The 17003-nt window shown below is 35.1% G+C and overlaps 1 protein-coding gene across 10 annotated transcripts in view; it reads left to right on the top strand.

Annotated features, from left to right (window-relative positions):
* Positions 1–17003, top strand: part of Abcc9 (ATP binding cassette subfamily C member 9) — a 133138-nt gene that overhangs the window by 75171 nt on the left and 40964 nt on the right. For all 10 annotated transcript variants that reach the window (XM_026392356.2, XM_026392359.2, XM_077798344.1 and 7 more), the window contains 7 exons: positions 3693–3830; positions 3963–4088; positions 8242–8338; positions 10468–10697; positions 11354–11502; positions 11715–11784; positions 13717–13874. In XM_026392356.2, the coding sequence (XP_026248141.1) occupies positions 3693–3830; positions 3963–4088; positions 8242–8338; positions 10468–10697; positions 11354–11502; positions 11715–11784; positions 13717–13874 (968 nt within the window). The remainder of the gene's footprint in view (positions 1–3692; positions 3831–3962; positions 4089–8241; positions 8339–10467; positions 10698–11353; positions 11503–11714; positions 11785–13716; positions 13875–17003) is intronic.

Raw genomic sequence — 17003 nt, forward strand, 5'->3', positions numbered from 1 at the left:
TAACAGGAGTGAGATGAAATCTCAATGTAGATTTGATTTGCATTTCCCTGATCGCTAAAGATGTTGAACGATTCTTTATATATTTGTCGGCCATTTCTATTTCTTCTTTTGAAAAGTGTCTGTTTAGTTGGGTTATTAGTTTTTTTTGTTGTTGTTGGACTTTTTGAATTCTTTTTATATTTTAGATATTAATCCCTTATCAGAGGATCAGCTGGCAAAGATCTTCTCTTCTCTAGGTTCTCTCTTCACTCTCTTATTATTTATTTCCTTCTCTGTTCAGGTCATAGCTTGTGCTCTTAATCACCACACTTTCTTTTTAAATGATTCTCAGAAGACAAAAGTCTTACTGTGATGCATTGAAGGAATAAGCACAATATTAATCCACTGTGGCTTTATTTATCAGAAAGTAAAACTAAAAAAAACAGTCTTAAAATTATTTGTAGAGACTTTTACTACAATATTTTATTGAATCTCTTTTTTTGTGGGGTGGAGGTACCAAGGATTGAACTCAGGGGCACTCAATCCCTGAACCACATTCCCCAGCCCATTTTTATATTTTATTTATAGACAGGGGCTCACTGAGTTGCTTAGTGCCTCTCTGTTGCTGAGGCTGGCTTTGAACTCTCAATCCTCCTATCTCAGCCCCCTGAGCCACTGGGATTTCAGGTGTATACCACCACACTACACTATTTTATTGGCTCTTTGTAGTGATCTGATGTACTTTCTCCCTAGTCTCTTCATTATTATTTGTTTGCATAATAATATATCTCTTATTCATTATACTAATGAAATGACAGTTTGAAGCATTACCCAGTGTAGAACTACAATTTAGGGTCCTTTAATTTAGAAATAATGAACTTTTCATTACCCCTTGCTAGCTTATAACATTTAAAGCCAGAATTTTATGAAAACCAAATTAAATTATAAAAACTCATTTATAATTCATGTCTTATTTTTAGTATATGTGAGAAATTCTCAGAAAGAATTATAGTTTGGCCTGTATCAACAAGGTTCCTAGGGTTTTTTTTTTTTAATGAGAAACTAAAATGTGTCTCAAAAGCAGTCAAGTTACCCCATGATGATTATCTGATTTCCTAAAAGCAGTAATTTGCTGTAAAACAAATCTTAGTAGCAAAACCTTGCTGCATTGTTGTGGATGGAGATGAATGCATTGTTTGAGCTTGAAACAGTGATAACTATTTTATACTGCTGTGAAAATATCTTACCCTGCAACACTTTGTACTGATGCCTGAATTTTCATTTTTAAGTAATTCAGAAGTTCCATTATGACTGCTGTGTTAAAAGAAAAGCCATATATTTAAGCAGTAGAATTCTATCACTTACCCAAAATCTAACAATAAGAAAATTCATATATTTTGTTTTCATCATAATTAGGAGTTAAATGATGAGGAGCTAGTGTCTGAGATGATTTTAAAAAGCAATGCACTGAGCAGTAAAAAGTCAACTCAATCTTTTATACATACTACTTCTTGGAACATTCTGAAGATAATTGATAACTGATATATCTAGAGGGTCTGATCTGTATCATCCAAATAAATTTCAGATCAAGATAACTGTCCTTAAGTCAATTTTGTTTTGTTATCATTTTTAAGTACAAAGAAAGTAAAATTATATATGTGTATGAGTGTGCAGCTATAATGACAATTTTCTTCAACTCTCACATTATCACAATAGTCCATGATATAAATGGATTAAATCAGCCAAATAATTACAAGTATCTCTCTGTTGCTAAATGTATTTCTTTATATATAATATTTTAATTTGTTATTTTTAGATATACATGACATTAGAGTATATTCAGACATATTATACATACATGGAACATACATATTCTAATTAGGATTTCATTCTTGTGGTTGTACATAATGTGGAGTTTCACTGGTCATGTATTCATATATGAACATAGGAAAGTTATGTCCAACTTCTGTTGCTGAATGTATTTCTATAAAAGCCTTTTGTGGACATTAGTTATGTCACCCATTTAACTAGCATTGTAACTATGATATCCAGTAGATTTGATTTTTTTTTCTGTCTGCAGTACTGGGGATCAAACCCAGAGATGCTCTACCAATGAGCCATATCCCCAGCCCTAGACAGACAGATTTTTAAAAGGCTATTATCAATTTTGAATCACCCTTTAACTATCTAAATGCTTTACTCCTATTTATTTTTATAAGGCTTCTCCTAAATACTTTAATAAGGCCACATTGCTTAAAGATTCTGTCTATACAGGCAGAGATTGGTGGAGAGTTGAAAAACTATTGAGCTGATTATGTCACTACCAGTAATGACCACCTGCATACATTTATTCTTTTTAAAAATATTTTTAGTTGTCAATGGACCTTCATTTTATTTATTTATATGCAGTGCTGAGATTCTAACCCAGTGCCTCACGCAGTACTCCACCACTGAGCCACAACCCCAGCCCCTACATAAATTTATACTAACTTCCAAATATCAATTTCCATCTAATTAGAAATTGCTTTTATTTGGCATTGTCTACATAATGAGCCAATAGTATCTATCTATATAGAGAATATACTGGTGCCAAATTGTTTCCAAATTTTTCCAGGATTATAATTTATAAATATTGAAATAGGTAACCTATCTGCATTAGAATGAAAATCCAACCACTATTTTCTTGGGACCACATGACAAAGTAGAAATTTGCATATTATTACAGCAATGAAATAGGTGTGAGGCGATGAAAAAGACAAGATTGCAGTCACTCTTCTCAGTTCCTTACCAAAAACCTCTCTCATTTTGTACTGCTCTGTTCCTTCAGCCACCCCTCAGCTTCCTTCATCCCTTTCCATTACTGGTGCTTCTGACAGTTAATTATATATTTCTGCACCATCATCCATCCATACAGATCATTTTGCTTTGCAATTCATTGTTTTGAGAAAACTAGAAAGTTTTCTTTAGAAAAAAAATGATTTAAAAAAAAAGAAGAAAGTTTTCTTCAGTGATTTCTAATTTTCTTCTTTTAAATTCCTCAACAAATGAAACCATGCAATCCAATGCTATCACATTATAGGAATAAAATGTTATTCATAGGTAACGTCATCACTAAAGTCAATAACCATAATTTCCTAAATCGTTTTTTAAATGTCTTTATCACTTAGTGCATGAAAACTCTTCCCCGTATGATTGGCATTAATTCAGTGTTAAGCATATTACTTTTGTACCTAATAATGACTGACATTTGTCTAGTGTTTATTATACTCTTAGTACAAAGAATTTAATGTGTATCACCTTATTTGGTCATAAAAGCAACCCCATTAAGTCCAGTTGTGTACAATTAGCATTTTCTATGCCCATCTTAATTATCTAGAACTCAGATGCTCCAATTATCTTTTCAGTCTTTGCTTTGGTCTATTGTTGTTGGTTGCTGAGTAATGTGGTTTTTTAACTTGAAGATTCTATCAGATATCAAATCACTTAGAACATCCTTGCTTACTTTTTAAGTGTTTTTTAAAGTGAAAGAGAAAATGAAAGCCCCGTTTGTAAGTTAATATATTTTTCTGACTAAAGTCATACAAGGTCTATTTTTTATAAATTTGCTTTGGAGATAATTGGTCCTTTGTTATTTGTATGTCTACTCTAGAGAGGAACTGAGTTACATAAAGAGTGTGGAAAATGTTCATCTTCCTCCATTTACTTGATTGCAGGATGACCCATTTTCTGCCCTGGACATTCACTTGAGTGATCACTTAATGCAGGAAGGGATTTTGAAATTTCTCCAAGATGACAAAAGGACACTTGTTCTCGTGACTCACAAATTACAATACCTGACACATGCTGACTGGGTGAGAATTGCGTTATATTCATATTACAGACACGTAACAGAGATGTGAAGAAATGCTTTCTGAAATAAAGCCATTTATGCGGTCATTTAAAGCTTTTTTCCTCCCATGTCTGCTTATATGCACTCTCCTTAGATCATAGCCATGAAGGATGGCAGTGTGCTGAGAGAAGGAACTTTGAAAGACATTCAGACCAAAGATGTTGAGCTTTATGAGCACTGGAAAACACTTATGAATCGGCAAGATCAAGAATTAGAAAAGGTAAATGCTCACTTGAGAAGAGTGAGACATGCACTGTATAATTACTAACACTGCTTTTAAAGTGGCATCACATTTAATGCTTGATATTATAATGGTTCCCATCTCATATCCCAAATAATTGTCTTTATCATTCATGAACAGGCTACTTTGAACCCATAAAATTTTAATGCTATCTTTTGGATGAAGCACTGTCAGGTTTGATAGGTTTTCATTTAAATTTGAATTGAGATGATTTTAAAAGGAAGAAAAGCTGTGAGCTGTGGGTGAGAGCTGAGAAATGTGGGAAGGTGATGAAAAGGAAATAAATTTTAAAAATTTTACTCTCAAAAATTGTTTACAGTCCACAAAATCTTTTATTTTAACACAATTTTACTTACCTTCACAAAACGCTGAGAAGTAAACATGGAAAAATGTTATCTCACTTTTACAGATGAGTAAACCAAGGCTCAGAGAGATCAAATAATCCGCCTAAATCTGTACAGCATGTGTAAGTGACACCAGTGAAATTTAAACTCAGGTCCCATATCCAAATTAATTGCCCTACAATGCTACAGCATTAAATGAAGCAATAAAAGAGGTGGGAACCAGATTGAGTACAACTAAGGTTAAGAGAAGAAATTGCAAATTAAATTTGTAAATTTTCAAAATGTTTTACTTTTTGAGTTTGGGTTAGAATGAATCCAGAATTTGGTATTGCTGATCAGAAATGAACTTTACCAAATGAAATATTTGTATCGGCAAATTTCTTTTTAAAATCAGGAAATTAAACTGAATTACTTTAGAAAGAAAAGAAAAACGATGTTTCCATAGAGAGGAAGAGAAGAAAATCAGACATATTTTGGATATTTCTCTTTCTTTGTGGATTTGCTGAAGAGCCCAGAGCAAACCACAATAAGAAGAAAAGATACATATAAAAATTTACACATGAGATAGGACAAATCACAGAGCCATTGAAATTTTCTGTGCTTATTTCTCAGAGTTTTGAGATTTAAGTGAGATTGTGTAAATCCATTACAGGGTACAGTCAGTAAGTGACCACTTAGGAATTGTGCTATGGGAAACTTGATTATAAACATACTGGGGATGGCTCCAAATGACATTTTTTCAGTGATCTAAATGCCAGGGACAAAGGAATATGATGTAAGCTTAAGGAGTGGGACAATTTATGGTTTACTTTGGAAAGAAGATCTGGAAAAAAAATGAGAGCTGTTGGCTTGATATTATAGTAATGCTGTTAAGCAAGCCAGGAAGAAAGTCCATTAAGTTGTATTTAGAATGAAGTGATCACTTGAGATAGAATAACTGTGTAATTAAAGACAGATAACAGGAGTATAAATCAACTGTGGGGCTATGCAGCAAGTGAGGGTATGGTCACGACAGATCCAGCTGTGAGATGGATAGCAGCTAGGAGAAGCTAGAATAACCAAGCACCTGCCCAGAGTCCCCATCTGGGCATGGAGGGAGATTACTGCCACATAATGAAAGGCAGGCACCTGAAGCCAGAGAAAGACATATTTGGAGAACAAGACCACTTCAGTTCCTCAGGGAAGGTTTTGTGGGCACAGCTTTCTGTTTAGCTTGGTATATGGTGGTACAGGGTGTTTACCTATCAGCCAGGGCCAGTTTTGCCTCCCAGGAGACACTTGGCAGCATCTGAAGACATTTTTGCTACTAGGATCTAGTGGGTGGGATACTGTTCAGCATTTTGCAGTGTGCAGAGCAATCCCACAACAAAGTCATCCATCCCAAATGGCAGCAGTGATAAGCTGAGCAAGCCTGGCCTGGAGGTGGAACAAGTGAAGCAAGTTCAGAAGGAACATGAGACCAAAGGACACGCAAAACCTCCTACTGCAGGGCTTGAGGAAGAACTGTCAGCTTAACAGCCAAGGGGTAAAATAAGAAGGAATGTTTAAAAGATAGTCGTAATGAAAACTACAAAGAAAGGCAAGGGGACAGCATGGCTAACTGGTTTAAATATTAAAACTTCTAGCATGGATGACATCCACCATCATTTTCATGATGTTATTAAGTAAAATCAACATTTTTTTGTGTGGGGGGTGCTGGGGATTGAACCCAGGGCCTTGTGCGTGGGAGGCAGGGACTCTACCAACTGCGCTATTACCCCAGCCCAAAATCAATATTTGATGTTCCCTCACTAGCTCTCCCCTACCCTCACCGTGGCTAGATCCAGTCAATATTTATTGGACAAATAAAACTGTATTTATTTAATCCAAACATCAACATAATTTAAAATATTTATCCTTCAATGAGCTTAATTTTGAGCATTTACTCTTAAGAAAATTTGCTTTAAAGGATTTTTGTGGTTTTAAGTCTCCAAGATAAAACTTATGCTCACACCTAGGAGGGAATCAAACCAGTCAAATCTGTTTTTCAGGATTCAGGTTGATTTCATTCCCTTACGTGCTACACAAAGGATAGGAATTCTTTTTTCACTTTGTGTTTTATTTAGACTCATTGACAAATGTTAGTTTTTATATCAAAGTTAATCTCTAATGTGGAATTGTCTTTGTAAAAATATTATTCAAGAAACACTTTTGCTTTTACCCTTTTTTAAAAAAATTCACTTTTTAGTTGTAGTTGGACACAATATCTTTATTTTATTTATTTATTTATTTATTTATTTATTTATTTATTTATTTATTTTTTATGTGGTGCTGAGGATCGAAAGAAACCAGGGTCTCACACATGCGAGGCGAGTCCTCTGCCGCTGAGCTATAACCCAGCCCTGCTTTTACCCTTTTGACTAAGAATCTGGAAGTAATAGAGACTTACAGAAGAGCAAGTTTCATAAATCCCACATGTGACATGAGGCCCAAAGAACCCAAGATCACTACCTATGTATTGAGTGCCAAAAGTTTATTGACCCACTGATGTAACAAACTGTGTTTTCTGTTGTTGGTGATAGTATTTGTATTTTTATGTACAGGAAGCTCACAATTTGTCATGGGTTCCAAAAGTTTGTGGGTAAGTTTTTTGAGACACAGAGTGCACTTGCCACACAAAAGCAGGGTGATGGTCATTTTTCCAGACTGGGCTACAGAACCTGGTTAAACCTACCAAGTAACTGAACCATTACTACCACCTCAGGTCTGAAGTTAGGGGACAGGAGCTGAGAGATTGGAAGCCAGGAAATGGAAAAAGTGGAATGCTTTCCCTTTCTTGGCCATAGGACATGTCTGAATCAACCCTTAAAAAATTAGTTTGGTTTTGTTACTTTTCCCTTCTCTTTCTCCATATTTCCTCTTCCGAAGTCCTTTTTCTCTTAAACTGCTAAGCACCTAATTTCTTGTTTCCTTCAAAATTACCTTCTTTCCTTCAAATCCTATTGAAGTCCCTTTCTTCTGTGCAACTCCCTCAATGAGATGCTAAAGAAATTCATTCTGATTTAATAACACATATTAATAGTAGATGCCTGATAGGAATTCAGCCAACCCAGAATGACATGCATTTTCTTTTTTTTTTTCCTTGATTTTTTAAATTTGTTCATTTTAGACATATATGACAGTAGAGTGCATTTTGACATATTATACATACATGGATTATAATTTCCCATCTTTGGTTGTACATGATTTAGAGTTACACTGGTTGTGTACATGCATTTTCTTTTTTAAAAAAATATTATTTTAGTTGTAGATGGACACAATATCTTTATTTTATTTATTTAATTTTATGTGACACTGAAGACTGAACCTAGGGCCTCATACATGCTAGGCAAGCGCTCTACCACTGAGCCACAACCACAACCCCTACACGCATTTTCTTAAGGAAGATATTTATGTTAATAAATATAAGTCCTTAGAAAAATGAGTGTGTTTGAAATTGATGTGAAAATAAAACAAGTAGCAGTGGTGAAGCTATGCTTTAGGGTGAGTGGAGTTACTTCCCTGCCCCTGGGATTGGTGCCATCAAATTGTTTCTGTTTTCCTGGCTCCCCGCTGCCCTCTGGGAGCTGAAGTGTTTTGTACAAACCTGACATTTCTACAACTGCTCCTGTGCCTGGAGTCCTGGGTCTCCAGAATGAGCAGAGAATCCTTGAGACTGGCATAAAACCATCTGCATGTGTCATTCATTGGAAAGTCAAAGCCCTCTTCTGCGGGGAGCTCCTTGAATGATGGCACAATGTTTGCTGTAGGATATGGAAACTGACCAGACCACTTTAGAGAGGAAAACTCTCCGAAGAGCCATGTACTCAAGAGAGGCTAAAGCCCAAATGGAGGATGAAGACGAAGGTAGATCTTTTCATTTTTAATAATTTTTCTTGTGTCTGAAATGTGCAAATGAGGTAATAGAATGTTAGGGGTTTACCTTGTCAGTTGATGTGTGAGTTCCTTCATAAGGAATGACAGGCCACTTGGTGTGGGGGGGGGGGGGGAGGGAAGCTAAATCAAATGCCCAATGCCAAAAATCAAAAGAATAAAAGTGAAGGAAAGGTGTACACAACCCATCCAAAAGCACTGTGAGGAGCTGCACACAGTGTGTCTTATTACATCTGTGCCATGTGTGACAGAGAACTGAAAGAAAAAGGCAGTGGTCTGTAAGCATTTCTGAACCTTTGTTCAGAAAAAAAATGGAATGGTCTAGCATAATAATCAAATCAAAATATTTATTTAATAGAATATCAACTCTTCAGAAATGTACAATTAGTGGGAAATATGGGAAAGATACTTTGGAAGTACCTACATTTGATTCACTCATTCATGATACTTTCATGGCAGTAAAACAATGAAAGATAAGAAAATTAGCCATTTGTCATGCTTCCCTATTCTGGATCTAATATGGGAAGCTGGGGAAAAGGATTCACTGTAAATCTGAATAACAAAATACAATAATTATATTATCTTGACATTTGCTGTCAAATAAGTAAGGACCACCTCACAAGACCACCTAGTAAACCCATCACCTATGTAGCTTTTACTTACAATTGCATTTCAATAAACCAATTAAGTAGTGAAGAAAAATTGAAATTGGAAGCCAGAGAACAGCAAAACATGCTTTCTTTATGTTTCATATGACTATTCAGTGTTTCAGCAGGTGTTCATGGAGTAAATGAATGAATGAAAAACTGAATTCTTCATTTCAGTTTCTAAGATTTAAAAAAAAAAGTGTTCTTAAAAACACTCATTAGTTTCTGGAATTCTAAGCCGATTATTTCTGATCCACTGTAAAAATGGAGCTATGCTGAGTTATTTCCTCCTTCTTTCCAGGGGGAAGTATACCACTGGGGAGGCTGATTCTGCTCTGGGCTTGCTGGCTTGATTCATTTTCTCAGATATAAAAAAATAATGTGCTACTTAGGAAAGGAGATGATATACATTAAAGAGCTCATTATAGTCCATGTTCCTTCCAAGGCTGCTGCTCAGGTCCTATGCCTGTTCAAGTAATCAGGAGAGGAAAAAGGAAACAGTGGGCACCTCCTTTCCTTTAAGGAACTTGGAGTTGCATGTACTGCTTGTACCACCTATTGGCCAGTTCATTACATGGACAGACTAGGTACTGGGAGAATCAAGAAATGTTGTCTTTATGTGCAACCTTGGGCAACCTGAAATTTCAGTTAATATAGAAGTAGAGAGTGGATGCTGGAGAGACAGCTAGCAGTGAGCAGATGTTCACCTTTTTGGTCGTGCAAACCTCCATTCCTGTCATCCACCCAGAGAACACACTTACTTGCTGCATTCAGTTCAAACATATTCATACTTGGATCCCTGTGGTCTGATAACCTGTAAAGCAGAGACATGTCATCTGTCCTTCTGACCCTGTGGAATATGCACAGAATAGGAGTAATGAAAACTGCCTTTGGAGAAGGAAAGGAGGGGAAATACTGCAGTCACTGGACCATACAGAAGACCAAATTTTGCTGGACAATAAAGTTCTTGCCCTAGCAGTGGAGTCCATTCTTAGGATAGCCCGACTTGAAGTACCCAAGCAGTTTCAATATTTGAAAGAACCCTTTTGACCATTGTTCTCTGTGGCCACCGACTTTACCTCTAGAAACTTCCTCTTTGTCAACTTATCACCATGACCATTCTAAAATGGAACAGAGAAAGCATGGGTTCCCCTTCCTGAGCTATACAAAACTTCTGTTTTAAACTTATAGTCAATTTGATCTGGAAATCAGCAAATGGTCCTATCCAAATATAGACTTTATGTTTATTTAGTCCTTCCTTCATTCATTTTTCACCTTTTTTTTTTTTAAATTGAGGTTTGTCTTGCTAAACACATTTAAAGCTTCCAAGACTAAATATATATCTATAAAGTTTGAGGGAAACTTATATATAGTTTTGTGTTACACAATAAAAATTCCATCCTTATGGTGCCCATCTAAAGCTTAAACAAGTTTCTTTTTGATGTCTGTGTGTAGAGGAAGAAGAGGAGGAAGATGAGGATGATAACATGTCTACTGTAATGAGGCTCAGAACGAAAATGCCATGGAAAACCTGTTGGTGGTACCTCACTTCTGGAGGATTCTTCTTACTCTGCCTGATGATTTTCTCTAAGCTTTTGAAGCATTCAGTTATTGTGGCTATAGACTATTGGCTGGCTACATGGACATCTGAGTATAATATAAACAATACTGGAAAAGCTGACCAGGTACAGTGGGTTCAGTTCTGCTCTAAAATCATCAGGAAACTATTGAGATTAAACAGTGATGCCAGTAGTTACATGCTAACAGCCCACATGCCAGTGGGTTTCTGCAATGATTTCATAAGTTAGTAATTAGAATAGAACCTGAAATAGAATGAACTCAGTAATGTAAAAATCACATCTATTAATACTACTTTTATCTTTAAAGTTTATCATAAGAAATATGAAAAGATGATGTTTGGATTTGGATTTAAGGAAGTTCTATAAACACAAATGTGCAGCACTTTTTGTTGTACTTGTGATGGTTATTTGATTTTAACTCCTTATTTCAGCGTCTTAGCTAATCATTCTGTGGATAGGGATGTGAAGAATGAACTCCACAAAAGTAGAAAACCAAGAATATGCTCAAAACTGAAAACTAACTCTCTATCTTCACTTGGCCTTAGACAAATCCTGAAAGAGAGTGAAGGAAGTGGACAGGCCCTTGGCCTAGTGGGACTGTGGTTGGGGTACTATCCTGGATCTGCAAAAACTGCTCTCCTTCAACTATTAAAGTGTGCAAGATGCCAACCATCTTGTCTGACTTTGACATTTGGTTTTCTAGTAAAAGAAAAACCAAATTGATGATTTCTTATGAAAGTTTCATGTTGGTTGCCTTGTAGACCTACTATGTGGCTGGATTTAGCATACTTTGTGGAGCAGGTATTTTCCTTTGCCTGGTTACATCTCTCACTGTAGAATGGATGGGTCTCACAGCTGCCAAAAATCTTCACCACAATCTTCTCAATAAGATAATTCTTGGACCAATAAGGTAAAGTGAGGTCTTTTTGCTCCTACAAAAAAAAAAAAATGATAAAATACGCATTTTTAAATTTTAAGTGAAATGTGAAAGTTTAAAGAATTTCTTCAGTCTGAGCAAATGAATAGGACAATGGCATTTTCCCGACTCTAGACATTCCTTAACACTGCTCAGGTTCCAGTTAGTTTAGTATTATCATGTTCTCCAATCTGTTCACTGCCTAGGTTCTTTGATACCACTCCCCTGGGGCTAATTCTCAATCGATTCTCAGCTGATACTAATATCATCGACCAGGTGAGTGCCTGAGTTACTTCCACGTTCAAAAATAAGCTTCTCTGTAAGCTGAACTACATTTTAAGATAAAGCATGATTACTATTAACAGTAAAGAATGCTAAAATGTAAAGCCTGTTTACAATGATTTGTAGCATAAAATCTTAATGGAAAACTTTAATTCAAACTAACTTGTGCATGTAGCAGAGGATACTTACAAACCAGTGTAATATGACATAGCAAAGAATGAACCAATATTTTAAAGTTTTTTATTATAAAAAGAATGATTTTGGTTAATGTTGTATAGCTATTCATAAAAAAAATATTTCTTAAAAGTTTAATATCCATGTAGAGTATCTCCCAGAAATGACAGGTGGAATGCCAAACTATCTTAGATGTTCTTTACTTTTATTAGATTGGCTCTTGGGGCTTTAGATGGCGTGATTCATATTCAGGGAATATTCTAAGAATTATAGTTTAGTGTAAGATCCTTAGGTCTCAAGAAGTTTGTCTTGAAATTAAAGATGTCAGATTCAACAGAGAATCATTGCAAGAGCAGAATCCTTAGGATAATTGAGGGAGGAATTCATTAAATCCAGATCTGGCCTTTCTGACATTCCAGAGTAGCATTGGAAACTCACAGATTATCTTAGATTTAAAAAAAAGAATGCTTGATGCATGTAGCTGACGAGAAGCATGCTGAGACATTTTGAGGGATACATGGCATACATGTTGGAAAAGAAGAGACAGAATAGTCACTAGTTAAAAGGTAATAAGATTGCTTCCTAGAAAATTCAAAATAATTAGCAAAATAAAAAGAAAAACAACTGGAAAGTTCAGCAGAATATCTGGATGAGACATATCGTATGAAGATTGGTAACTTTCTCTACATACCAATTAATAAATTGTGTGAAAAATAGATTCCATTTATAGTAACAACAAAAACTAGGAACTAGAAATCACCTAATATGAAGAAAAGATATCCAGGAATTTCAGAAGTCATTAAAATTCTGTGTGTGTTATATTCTGTGTATATTCCTTTGTCAGATATCTAAAAACTATAATAAAATTAAAATGCTCCATTGATTACAGAAGACAAGATGACCAAAAGAACAGAATGGAGAAATCAAAACCACTAGCATATATAGAAATTTAATGTAGAATAACTGTGGCATCTTGAATCAGTAAAAAGGACTTATTTTGATAAAGTATATTGTAATGATTAACTATTCATAATATACAAAACATATGCATATAGAATAAATATGGTGACATAAAGCCATAAATTATAAAATTAAATATAAATTAATAGTTTAGAATCTGGGGAAGAGAAAGATATAAAATTCAGAAACAATAAAACCCAATAGATTTGACTGTTTGAATTAACTTTTATAGAGCTAAAAGCATCAAAGACAAATTTAAAATGTAAAATCCCAAACAAAGCCACTCAAAGAATATAAGCAAGGAATTGTAGAGAACTAATTTTAATGTCTTCTAGCAGAAGTATACCTAAAAAAAAAGTATACTTTTAAAAGCTATTTAGCTTTTAAAAGTACTATACATCCATTAAAAGGAAATAGATTTATATACACTTTATATACCCTTACTTGGGAAGATTTATATACACTTACTTGGGAAGATTTACAATCCATCTTATCGGGCAAAGTAAAACAAGCACATGAATGAATAAAATTTATACTACAGTGCCATTTTACATAAAATACCAAGATAAATAGGTAGACAACTAATCAATGATATGTAGATATATAGGTAAATAGCTATACTAAACTATGGGTAGTGAGTAAAGAATTGCTTACAGTGAACATGAATGTATACTATTGTGTAACTGACTCTATAACTTACCATTAATATAAAATGAATATTTTTTGTTGCATTGTAATCAGTGCTTCATTTGAACTAAGATACATTTTTCTTTAAAATGACCTTTTCAATAGCATATCCCTCCAACTCTGGAATCTCTAACTCGCTCAACACTGCTTTGCCTGTCTGCCATTGGGATGATCTCCTATGCCACTCCCGTGTTCCTTGTTGCTCTTGTGCCTCTTGGAGTTGCCTTTTATTTCATCCAGAAATATTTCCGAGTTGCCTCTAAGTAAGTACAAGTGTTCTACTCATTTTCAAAAGCCTGTGTATTTGATTGACTGTGAATTACATTTGCTGCAGTGTTTTTTCAAGATAAGGTATGGAATTTAGAAATGCAGCCAATTTTTTATGTGCTTATGCCTATTCTTAGATGTAGTATAAATGTTCTTGCAAATTTTTGTTTGAGCCTTATACATAGCACTAGATATACACTAACATGTGTATTGATCTGTTGAGTTCCGAGTCTGCTAAATTTTTCATCTACTAGTTCTTTTTCTGAACATGACATTGGCAGAAAACTTACTAAATCAAACATAGTCCCCAAGAAAGTAATTTAATATCATTATATTCCAAAGTGTAGAAAAATTTAAAAATTTTTAAACTTTAAAGTAATGGTGTGAAATATTAGAAGTAAAAAAATCAAAGTGATAAATCAGCCCTGACTATAAATGTAGATAATCTTGAATGTCTGACAAGAGTGCTATAACTTTAAGAGGTTGGAAAATTTGGGGTTGGATCATTTTACCCACATTTGAATATCCAGATAAATAAATGAAGGGTAGCCACGAATTTAAAATTCTTCAATTAATATAGAAATTGTCATTTGCCAAGATCATGAATAGTTAATAAAATGTAATATCAGTGGTTTTAAAATTTGCAGTTTCACCATGAAGATTTGCTATAAATAGTATAGTAAAATCTGTTATTGCAAGAACCACTTTATTTCAACAAACACTTATTAAGCACTTACTGTGTTGCAAATATCTGTGCTAATCTAGGTGAGGCAACCAACATGAGAAAAACCTGTTCTCAAAGAAACTTAGTCTCCCCTTAATATAGAACCTATACAAAGTAATCCTAATATGTGGATTTAGTGATAGAATAAAAGGCAGATATTGAATTCATATAGAAAATCAAAAATATTTAATATGACTTGAATGCCCAGAAGATGAAGGAGAGCAGGGAAGGTAAGTAGAAAAATGAGGGGTTCCAGATGGGAACTTCTGAACATATATAACACTTCATAATTTAAAAAATATAATTGTGTCTTCCCCTAGCCTATGAGCAAGTGTCTTTTAAATATCACGTGTTCATAGTAAATAGATTTTTCTTTTTTTTGGTAGCAATTCAGACTGAAAGGGAGAAGTTAGTGATCAAATTCCCCTTTATTTCCTCTGATGTTGCTGGAGGACTTACCCATTTGAAAAAGTCCAGGGAACTTAACAGACTATTTTTGTATACATGAAAGAGAATGTAAGTGGGGAGCTAGCTACTGGAAATGCCTTGGGGTTTTGAATACCTAATTCAAAGGTCTAACAAACAGGTAGTTAGTTTTTTCTTCTTATAAGAATTATATTTGATAAAGGGGCTAAAAGCATGCAATGGAGGAAGGATAGCATCTTCAACAAATGGTGCTGGGAAAATTGGAAATCCATCTGCATCAAAATGAATCTGAATCCCTATCTCTCACCATGCACAAAAGTTAACTCAAAATGGATCAAGGAGCTTGATATTAAATCAGAGACACGGCATCTGATAGAAGAAAAAGTTGGTTATGATCTACATACTGTGGGATCAGCCTCCAAATTCCTCAATAGGACACCCATAGCGCAAGAGTTAACAACTAGAATCAACAAATGGGACTTACTCAAACTAAAAAGTTTTTTCTCAGCAAAAGAAACAATAAGAGAGATAAACAGGGAGCCTACATCCTGGGAACAAATCTTTACTCCACACACTTCAGATAGAGCCCTAATAACCAGAATATATAAAGAACTCAAAAAATTAGACAATAAGATAACAAATCAATCAATAAATGGGCAAAGGACCTAAACAGACACTTCTCAGAGGAGGACATACAATCAATCAATAAGTACATGAAAAAATGCTCACCATCGCTAGCAGTCAGAGAAATGCAAATCAAAACTACCCTAAGATACCATCTCACTCCAGTAAGATTGGCAGCCATTAGGAAGTCAAACAACAATAAGTGCTGGAGAGGATGTGGGGAAAAGGGCACTCTTGTTCATTGCTGGTGGGACTGCAAACTGGTGCAGCCAATTTGGAAAGCAGTATGGAAATTTCTTGGAAAGCTGGGAATGGAACCACCATTTGACCCAGCTATCCCCCTTCTCGGTCTATTCCCTAAAGACCTAATAAGAGCATGCTACAGGGACACTGCTACATCGATGTTCATAGCAGCACAATTCACGATAGCAAGATTGTGGAATCAGCCTAGATGCCCTTCAATAGATGAATGGATAAAAAAATGTGGCATTTATACACAATGGAGTATTACTCTGCATTAAAAAATGACAAAATCATAGAATTTGGAGGGAAATGGATGGCATTAGAGCAGATTATGCTAAGTGAAGCTAGTCAATCTTTAAAAAACAAATACCAAATGACTCCTTTGATATAAGGGGAGGAAACAAGGACAGGGTAGGGACGAAGAGCTTGAGAAGAAGATTTACATTAACAGGGTTGAGAGGTGGGAGGGAAAGGAAGTGAGAAGGGAAATCACATGGAAATGGAAGGCGATCCTCAGGGTTATACAAAATGACATATAAGAGGAAAGGAGGGGTAAGACAAGATAATACAAATGGAAGAAATGATTTACAGTAGAAGGGGTAGAGAGAGAAAAGGGGAGGGGAGGGGAGGGGAGGGGAGGGGAGGGGGGATAGTAGAGAGTAGAACGGGCAGCAGAATACATCAGACACTAGAAAGGCAATATGTCAATAAATGGAAGGGTAACTGATGTGATACAGCAATCTGTATATGGGGTATAATTGGGAGTTCATAACCCACTTGAATCAAACTGTGAAATATGATGTATTAAGAACTATGTAACGTTTTGAACGACCAACAATAAAAAAAAAAAGAATACAAGACAAGCTGTATCCTCACCTTTTTGATTCCACAAAACACATTCCTGTAAACAAAATTTACTCTGTCCTTTTTTTCTTCTCCACTAACCTCAATGTAGTGACCATTTCATTGCTTGTGTGAGATGTACCAATAGTCATTTGGTTTCATGTTTAAAAATAAGAAACTATTTACAAATCTTCATTTTTTTGGTTCTCCTTCCCTCTGTCTTTCCCTCCTCCACCTGTAATTTCTGAACTAAACAAGTCCATTT

This window comes from Urocitellus parryii, chromosome 5 (assembly GCF_045843805.1).
Source record: "Urocitellus parryii isolate mUroPar1 chromosome 5, mUroPar1.hap1, whole genome shotgun sequence".
Taxonomy (NCBI): Eukaryota; Metazoa; Chordata; class Mammalia; order Rodentia; family Sciuridae; genus Urocitellus; species Urocitellus parryii.